Source organism: Clarias gariepinus, chromosome 8 (genome assembly GCF_024256425.1).
Source record: "Clarias gariepinus isolate MV-2021 ecotype Netherlands chromosome 8, CGAR_prim_01v2, whole genome shotgun sequence".
Classification (NCBI taxonomy): Eukaryota; Metazoa; Chordata; class Actinopteri; order Siluriformes; family Clariidae; genus Clarias; species Clarias gariepinus.
In genome coordinates, this window is record NC_071107.1 from 21,224,920 (window position 1) to 21,235,051 (window position 10,132).

The 10,132-nt window shown below is 35.4% G+C and overlaps 1 protein-coding gene across 1 annotated transcript; it reads left to right on the plus strand.

Annotated features, from left to right (window-relative positions):
- The first annotated feature begins 3,890 nt into the window (after window positions 1–3,890).
- ftr14l (finTRIM family, member 14-like) lies at window positions 3,891–7,582 on the plus strand. The gene is made up of 6 exons (XM_053502651.1): window positions 3,891–4,341; window positions 4,482–4,577; window positions 4,684–4,917; window positions 5,002–5,161; window positions 5,264–5,323; window positions 6,799–7,582. The coding sequence occupies exons 1-6, from the start codon at window positions 3,925–3,927 to the stop codon at window positions 7,320–7,322; spliced, it is 1,491 nt and encodes a 496-aa protein (XP_053358626.1). The 5' UTR covers window positions 3,891–3,924; the 3' UTR covers window positions 7,323–7,582.
- Window positions 7,583–10,132: the final 2,550 nt, after the last annotated feature.

The window sequence follows — 10,132 nt, forward strand, 5'->3', positions numbered from 1 at the left end:
CATTTATTAAGCTGTATACTTTTTACATTTTCCCAAACATTGTAAATTAATCTCCTTCCAACAGAACTAATTTGAGAGTTTTAACAGGACTGGGAGAGCAGGGGTAGCCTGGTGGTTAAGGAGTTAGTCTGCTGATCCAGGGGTTTCCTCATCAAGCCCCAGCATCAACGTTCTTCACCGTCAATGAGTAATTCCACTTATAATGGAACATTAAGCTGGCAACCTGGCTCCATTAAAGATTGTAGGATAAACTGTGTATATCTCCAGCATTGGTGGAGTATTTGTTGCCTGAATGTTTATGCAATTATAACAATCATTAATATTGCATTCAAGTAAAACTAAACCACTTAAACAGTGTCTTAATGTAAAACAAAAGAGATAAAAATACAAATTTAACTAGGCTTAAAGATTTATAATTAGGTTTGGAATAAAGAAATAGACTAGAACTATTGTTTAGCAAGAGTAAATGAAAGGTTGTATCTGAACAGATCTGAAGAAATACTGGACGATGTGAGCTTTAGGATTTTGTATTTATGGCCTTTCTTTTATATTAGTGAAGGTAAACTAATTGCCTTTTCATGTACCTCATAAATGATGATATGCACTGTATGGCAAAAAATATGTGAACACCTGACTATCAAAGCCAAATATACCTGTTGAACATCCCATTACAGATTTAATCTGGATTTTACTATTATACTAAGCTCCATTCTTTTATTCTACAATACGTTTGACTAGAGTGGAGCATGGCTGTAGAGGTTTGTTTGTTCCTTCATCCACATGAGTGAGGTCAAGCACTGATGTTGTCCAGTTCATCCCAAAGGTGTTCAGTGGAGTTGATATTAGGGCTGCTTTGGATTTTCCTCCAAACCAATCTTGTCAAACCATGTCTAAAGAAATTTTGCTTTGTAAACAGGGCCATTGTTAAAATGTATTAGTTCAAGCGAGGGGAAATTATAATGCAGCAATTTGGGAAAGAACAACATATGGGTGTGATGTCTGGTGTCTACATATGTTAAGGCTTAAAATATATTAGAATAGCTACTTTGGTAGTTGAATCTCACAATAATTCTGGGAAATTAAATGAATTTTAAAGTTAATTAAGCTCTATTTAAATTGAAGTTCTAGGTTTATATAAAACATTGGGCTGATGAATTAATAAGACAAATTTAAAAGATGAACTAGACAAGGTGGGGTTTGGTGCTTAGATTTTAAATACGATTAATTATACAGTAAGGTACATTGGTAATTTGAAGATGAGAAAATAAATGAATTAAATTGGGTTTCAAACCCTTTTTTAGGGTGCTACTAAAAATATTGTCAAAAGCCATAATTTCACAAGCGACATTCCTTATTTGTGAATGGTTTAATTCCCTATTGTGCACATAATTATTTTTTTTTCTATTTATCTACTTTTACATATTTTCTGTTACTGTTGAAAATTGGTCATAGTTTCATAAGAAGATAATTGTTTTCTTATATAGATGAAGAAATATTCTCCCTTATATTTTTTATTCTCATCTAAAATGGAAATGGAGAAGAGTTATTAAATAATGCACAAGGTTATTATGAAAACTAAAATTTTATGTAAAATATTGTCAGAAGACTTAAAAATATGACTTCTTGATTTCATATAAATTTTATAACTGAGACAGACACTGAATAGAATAACAGTAAGACTCACTGTGGGATTCCTCTTAACAACAAATCATTATAATAAAACAGACAGGAAACCACGTCGCTTTAATCTATACATATAATAAAATTGTAAAGTTGGTGTGTCTATACATTGAAGATATTTGCGAAACAAAATGGGGGGGGGGGGTGCATAAGATGAGTAATAGAACACACCAAGATGGTTTTTGAAATTTTTGTCTGTCTGTCTGTCTGTTTGGGCACGAATAACGTAAAAATTACTGAACAAATTTTAATCAGGTTTTTATAGATGTATTTGGCCGAGCTTGAGGTAACATATAGACTTTGTTTCATTGCAATCAGCTCATAAGAAGATAAAATATGTTAATATAAAATTAATATAAAATTTAAAAGACACCCATATATAATGAAAAAATCGATATTAAAAAAGTTCATCTCAAAATTCAACAGATGGCACTATATGTTTTTTTAATACTGTACTTGCTTATGAGTGTGCAATTAAATTTCAGGTGAACATCTAGTACTAAATAAATATATAATATGGTGGAATTAATATATTGTAGAAAACAAGGTTGACTGAAGTGTTAGTTTAATAATAAATCTTTTCGGCTTAGATAAAATGTGTGCATTTTCTATTTATGGGATATTTATAAATATCTATCTATATCTATATATTTATAAGATGAAAATTTCATGTGTAGATTTTAAGACAACATTATGTGATTATATTTTGTGTGTATAATTTTGGTGATTTTTTGGTCATAATTTGAAGTGTTCATTTATTTATGGTGTACTTTAATAAAGTAAACTCATTTTGACACACAGATCGCACACAGTTGACACTATTCATGTGAAGGAAGGAATCTTACCTATATACCTATTATTGTTATTAATGTATTCCATTATCCATAGAGACTCTGGAGTTCAGTTTTTAATTTGTTGTCTTATTTACGAAAGCATTTATTTCCTGGACCTTCACACAAGGTGAAGAGTTCTGCCCATGAGTATCCCTGCTTAAAGGGCTAGTTTGGCTTTTTCCAAGTCTGTTTTAGGTCATAATTGTAAGTACATTACCATACATCATGGTTGTTAGAAATGTTCCTGCTTTGTTCACAGACCATAAAGTTCGTCAACTGGTACACAAGTACAGTGTAAGTAATTGGAGCCAAACACCACAACCCTCGTTCCTTGCAAAAATGCATACCAAAGTTCAGCTGAGACTGTTCTTATTTTTGGAAAACATCATGGGAAACTACAGATTATCCAAAATTATAAAGATACCAGATTCTGATTATCTTGGTCTCTGTTTGATAGATTTCATAGAAATATATCATATCAAAAAAATCACATATTTTGACCATATTTTGCTTTATAGTCAATGCAACAAAGATAACACAGAGAAGTGAATATACAGTGGAACCTTGGATTACAAGCATAATTTATTCAAGAAATAAACAAGAAATCTCTCTGATGACACTCGATTGAGCGACACACTAACGGAATCACTGCTGTAAAGTAAAAATAAAACAAATGAACTTTAAATGCACTTTACCTTTGAAAAGAATCGGTTTCTGATTATACCAGTAAGAGATGTGCTCTAAGACCCAGCAGTGGAGAAGATTACCCACAATTCTGCAGCACAAGAGAGAGAAAAACCATTGGCTTAGTTGTGATCACGTGACGCTCGGCATCAAAAGAAGAAGCGCATGCGTGATACATGGTACTCGGTACTCATAAATCAAGACTTGTTTGTTTTCCAAGTCAAAATTTATTTAAAATCTTTACACTCGCAAACCGCATTACTCGCAATCCGAGGTTTCACTGTATATATCAAGCATGAAACATGTTCCATTCTAACTTAAAGAACTATACATTGGTCCCCATCAATTATCATTGATACCAGACCTTTTATTTCTACATTCATTTGGCTATTAGTGGTTGAAAACACTTTTTCCAAACCTTAGCATGTGAAACTGAGTAGAAACCAAATTACATTGTTTCTTTTGGTATTTTGGTATTTTCATATTTCCTCAGTCCCCAAATTTACAAGCATCATGTTCCTTATCTGAACATTTTGTTGGTATTGGAACAAGGTTTCATCATGACACACCCTCTAGGTTTAACCTCAAACAAGGCATACTGGTTTACTCTAGAAAAACTGCATTGTTGACATTCTATTCACTCATATAAAACCTGTCACACAACAGTTTCACTGAAACTACACAACAGTCAGCGATCAAGCCAGTGCATTTTCAAGGAGGAATTAAAATGTCTCGACGAAGCAGTGTGGCAGGCCAGAGCCGTTACAGCTCTTCTGGAAAGTCCCAGAGATCTGAGTCCCATGGGAAATACAGCAACCCCAGATCCAACAAGCAAAACAGCCAGGGAAATGTACTCTGTGATTTCTGCATGGAAAAAAAGATGAAGGCTGTGAAGTCCTGTCTCACATGCCTTACCTCATTCTGCGAGACTCATCTGCAGGCTCATTATGATTACCCAGCTTTAATGAAACACAAGTTGGTGGCAGCGACAGGGCAGCTAAAGGAAAAGATCTGCGCAGAACATGACAAACTGCTGGAGGTCTTCTGCCGCTCTGATCAGATGTGTGTCTGTGTTCTGTGCATCATGGATGAACACAAAAAACACGACATTGTCTCAGCTGCAGCTGAGAGGACAGAGAAACAGGTGAGCATTTCTTCAGCAATACTTTACTAAAGCATTCCTGGTTATGTTTATTAATATGTTCATATTGATATAGCTCTTTTTTAAGAAACATGCAATCCTAAAGTGATGATGGGCCATAAACTCAGTATTATTTCCTGCAGAAACAGCTTAGTAGTAAACTAATGGCTTCTCAGCAGAAGATCAATGAGAGGGTAAAGAAGTGGCAAGACTTGATGCAGGCTACAGAGACTTTAAAGGTGGGGCTTTATGAGAAACTATTAGTCATATTTCTGCCGTACTGTGTTTATATCTTATATAAACTTTAGTAACACAAGTAAACTCACCTTTGCTGATTCACCACAGCACTCATCTCAGAGTGTGTTGGAGGAAAATGAGAGAATATTCACAGAGATGATGCAAGCTCTGGAGAGGAGGTACGCTGACGTAAAGGAGATGGTCCGAGCCCAGGAAACAGCCCTGATGATTCAGGCTGAGAGACAATTAATGAGAATGGAAGAAGAAATCACATTACTGAGGATGAAACACAATGACCTGGAAAGGCTTTCTCACTCTGAAGATCACATACATTTTTTACAGGTATGGGTTCCTACATTGCCATTAAAAAAGACAGTTGCAAGCTATTAAATACTCAACATCATTAACTCTCTATTCTGGCCACAGAGCTGGCAGTCTCTTTCAACACCCTCAGGATATGAGGACTTGTCCAAATTGACATTGGCCCCACTTCACTCTTTTGATAACGTTAAGAAAGCTATCTCTGAGCTTAAGGTGCAAGTAGAAGATGTAAGCAAGGGAGAACTGAATAAGATCTCAGCTGCAGGTTGGTAAAATACAACATCATTTGTGTAAATGATTCCTTTTCAGTGATTTTAAAAGTAATTAGTTGAAAGTATTAAAATGTGACTTGCCACTTTCTTTACAGCAAGAGAAGTTCAAATTCTGCAGATTCTGGACCCCAAAAAAAGAGAGGAATTTTTACAGTGTAAGTTGGTTGGTTCACTGCAGTTATAATATACTGCATACGAGAGCACAGCCTTAACAAATATTGGAATATAAACTAGAAACCAAAATTTTGGGTAAACATAACTTAAGTGATATTCACAACTGCAAGTATTCAGGTCATACATAAAAAAGCCACTTATAAGTATTTAAATGTACCTTAAAGAGCATGAAATGGGAGAGGAGCAAGCGAGAACAATTTTAACATCTTCTGGAATAGAAACTGAGAAAAATGAGAAACATTTATGTAAGAAAGAAAGACATTTATTGTCACAGAAACAAATCCCACAGTGCATTTTTTTTTGCATAACTAACTAGTTAGGAATCTGTGGTTTGAGAGCAAAAACAGCCTCTGGAGCAGCTGACTAGGATTTAAACACCTTTAACAATAAACAGCTGTGTTCTGTTTAGGCTCCAACCTGGATTCAAGCGGTGAAAAAATCTTAGAGTTGGGTTTTATACCCTAAGAGTCTTAACAATCGAAGAACCATCTAAAATATTTGCGAAGCCCAGGTATACAGTACAGTATAGGATCCAGTATGATTTTAAACATAAAACATCACCTTTTGTTAGTTATTAGCGCCCCCTAACGTCCTAAAGTTTGTTTGGTGCTTAGTAAAAAATTGTGTTCTTGAATGTGGTATTTAAATGCATTAAAAAAAATTGCTAGGCATATCTCAGTCAACTTGTTTTACAAAGAAGTACATGAGAAAGTCAGAGTTAACATTGCAGGTCTGTGTTTACAAACTAAAGATGGTGTTCAACAAAATTCCACATGTTCCCCATAAAATGTCAGTAATGCTGTTGTGCAACATGAACAAAAACAGTGGCTAAATGGCTTTAATTCAATCCCAGCACTCAACAGATCTTGGCAAATTAACCTGCGAACCTAGTTAGGACACTAAAATACATGCTTGTAATAATTTGTTTTGTAAGTAAGACTTTTTAGGGACACAAAGTCAAACTATAAATGCACAAGAGGGGCATGGTGGCTTAGTGGTCAGCAGTGATGCCTTGTACCTCCAGGGTTGTTGGTTTAAATCTTGCCTATGGCCTGCGTGCATGGAGTTTGCAGGTTCTCCCTTGTTTTGTTAGTTTCCTCTGGGTACTCTGGTGAGAAAGTATGAGTATGCATCCTGTGATTCAAGGCTTTCCCTGCCTTGTGATCTAAACTTCCTGGGATGCATACCAGGCCCCATAAACCTACCCAGAGTAATTGGTATGGAAAATAAAAAAGATATAAGTACATGTAAGCCCTTATTGAAATCCATCGATCAATTGAGGAACCTCATAGAGACCTGAAGTGGGAATCAAACCTCTATCCTGGAGGTAAAAAGCGACAGTGCTAACCACTAAGCCACCTTGCTGCCACTAATACAAATACATTTACAATACATGTAATTAATATATGTAATACTAGCTTTTTAGCCATCAATTGCTTTTCTGTTTTATATGCAGATTACTGTCAGCTTTCACTGGATCCTTTAACAGTTCACCCAAACCTACACCTGTCCAAAGGAAACACAGTGGTGCAAATGAGCAGTGAGCAAAATTCTTACCCTGACAACCCAGAGAGATTCGACCACTGGCAGCAAGTGCTGTGTAGAGAGGGTATGACCGGCAGCCGTTACTACTGGGAGACTGATTGGAGCGGCACAGAAGTAGACATTGCAGTGACTTATAAGGAGGCGAGCAGAAAGGGCAGCGACAATATTTGCAGCTTTGGCTGGAATGACAAATCTTGGAGTCTGTATTGCACTGAGTCAAAGTGCACCTTCATGCACAGCAGTAAGCGTATCTCTTTAACAGCGCCCAATTCATCAAGAATAGGAGTGTATTTAGACCACAAAGGTGGAACACTTGCATTTTATAGCATCTCAGACACAGTGACTCTTATCCACAGAGTACATACCTCATTCACTCAGCCACTCTATGCAGGGTTTGGAGTGTGGGGCTATGGAAGTACTGTAAAGATACTTTAAAAATGCTTCATGTAGTTAAATACACTGGGGATATTTTATAAAAGCATTTGATTTACTTATTTGTAAGACTTTATCTCATACTCACATGCTTATTTAAATATGTTTCCTTACATAAATTTAACCACAGCGTTTCAGGTGCAATAATGTAAAAAGAGAGAAACCACTCTAGATAACTAAAGAACTGAAAACACCACAGCAGATACATAAAAAAAACACTAGATGGCGTTATTTGTTCTCTTTGTTACAGACACTGATTTTAAAAGCCAAATAAGGTTTAAATAAATTAATATATTTCTTAGTTAATCTTTGACTCTCTGTTTATTTGTGCACTTTTTCTCTTTTATTTATTTGTCTGGTATATATTTTTCATGCATTAAGTAACATATCAGGATCATTTTCCCTAAAGAGGTGAAATAAAGATCTAATAAATGACTTGCTCCAGTCAGGTATTCAGAGGTTTAGTCAGATTTGTTTATTTAGCTTCTTTCTTTACAAATTCAACATCAATGTTTACAAGTTTACCATGATAACCCTTTTGAAGTTTTCCAAATTACAGCTGTAGAGTATGGAGTTTGCATGTTTGTTCTTGGAGGGTTTCCTTCAGGTACTCTGGTTTTCTCTCACAGTCCAAATACATGGTTGATTGGTATTTTCAAATTGCTCGTAGTATGTGATTATGTGGGCTTGTGCCCTGTGACATATTGGCACTCTGACTTGTCCCTGGTATAGACTCCATATCCCCTGTAACCCTATAGAAATAACAAATGGATCGATTTTATGCTTTTTTAAGTGGATAGATGAGCACATATTTGATGCGACACATTTTAGTTTGAGAATAGTTTGTGAATATATATATATATATATATATATATATATATATATATATATATATATATATATATATATATATACTATAACATTTCTAAACAAATGAAAAGAGATCTTTACATAAAAAGTATATGTCCCCTGATTTTTTTATACCACAATTAAATATTGAACTTAAAAGTAAGATGTTGAAAATGTTTATCATGGCGTGGAAGTACACGCTACATTTTCTTAACATATACAAGTAATATGACTGTTACTGTATGTTAATTTAAATGATTTTGGCATTAGCAAAACTAAGTGACAGCACTTTCCGCCAATTTTGTAGAATGACCCATAAGATGTTTAAGAAGAGAAGCATAAAACCTAGATCATGTATGGATTTAATGATCTAACGATGCATAAATACTTATGGAATAATGCCCTCTGTATATGTTCATGTCATCAAATTGTTAAGTCTTAGGAAAACGTTGTAAAACACACACGCATATCATTGCACCATGGGCAGGCTTGAAGTCTTGTGAACTGAATTTAGATTTATGTGGCAGTGGAGACACAAAAGCGGTGATCATCAAAAAGGGGTGTGACAGAGACATAGTGAAAAAAATAAGAATAATTTGTAAAAAAGGGCCCATTGCTGCCTTCACTGCAAAATACACTATATGGACAATAAATGTATTTGCCTAAACCTGCAATAACATAGTATCCAAAAAAAGTATTTTTAAAATACATATACTTTAATACGGAGATGGTCCCCCCTTTGCAGCTAAAACACCTTCCACTTTTCTTGGAAGTCTGTCCACAAGATTTTAGAGTGTTTTTTAAAGAATTTTGTGCCTGTTTATTCTATAGATCAATAATGATTAGGCACTGATGATGGACGAAAAGGCCTGGCTTGCAATTTCCGTTCCAGTTCATCCCAAAGGTGGGGCTGAGATCAGGGCTGAGATGTACGGACCACACCGAACTCATCAAATCGTGTCTTTACAGTCCTTGTCTTGTGCACTGGGTCACAGTCAGGACAGTATAGGTTGGAATAGAAAAGGGTCTTCCCCAAACTGTTAATAGTATTAAGATTTCCTTTCACTGGGGATAAGAGACCTGATTAACACAACTGAATTCAATAATTAACAGGTTTGGTCAAATATTTCTGTCCATATAGTGTTTGTGTCAGAGTGTGAGAGCCTGGAAGACGCACCCTGAATATCCCTAACCCCAACTAACTACTATTTAACATCACAACTGTCAGGTATTTACCTGATAGTTTTGTTGTAGTTAATATTGATGGTGTTTATAAGGGACCACCACTAGAGGTCACGGTTTCGTTTGTGTATTTTTTGTTTTGCAGACTCAGTTTCCCAGAAGGCACCTCGGTCAGGTCTCACCTGAACCGAGGTAGCTCATTACACCGTCTATAAATAGTTGCTTAGTATGAAAAACAGGATCAAGCATTGTTTGTTTAATTTAATTTAATTTAAGTTCTGTGTTTATACCAAGGCTCTAGTTTTGTAGTAGATTTGTTGTGTTTCAGGGTGTGGAGCTGATTCGGTGTCGTGAAATGTTGAGGGTGTTAATGTTTAAGTTAGTATTGTTAACTGTGTTCCCCAGTTAAGATTTCCCTGTGTTTTTAGCTTTTGGTAAGTTTAGCTAATTATATGTTTGGCTAATGTTCATGTTTAGCTAATTGCTATGTGTCTGTGTCTCTGGTCCCGTTTCAGCTTCATGCTTATTTGTATGTAACGTTACAGAGCCTGTGTTTTATCATAGAGTCTATGTCTTGTATGTAACGTCTTAGAGCGCCGGTGTTATAGTTTAAGTTTGTTTTTTTGGTTTTGTTTCTCTATTGTGCATGTTTATGTTTTTTTTTTTTTTTTTTTTTTTGCATTATTAAAAGACTCTTGTTGAACACCCCTCTGCGCCTATCCTTGCCCGTTTGTGCCCACGGCAACAACTGCCAATACCACCCAATCGTGACAGTGTTTTTG

What these genes read in the sequence shown, in the direction of transcription:
- ftr14l (XM_053502651.1), top strand. Translation starts at nt 3,925, where the DNA reads ATGTCTCGACGAAGCAGTGTGGCAGGCCAGAGCCGTTACAGCTCTTCT. An exon ending in CTGAGAGGACAGAGAAACAG is followed by an intron (nt 4,342 to 4,481) that starts GTGAGCATTTCT and finishes TATTTCCTGCAG; the next exon opens with AAACAGCTTAGTAGTAAACT. An exon ending in AAGAGAGGAATTTTTACAGT is followed by an intron (nt 5,324 to 6,798) that starts GTAAGTTGGTTG and finishes TTTTATATGCAG; the next exon opens with ATTACTGTCAGCTTTCACTG.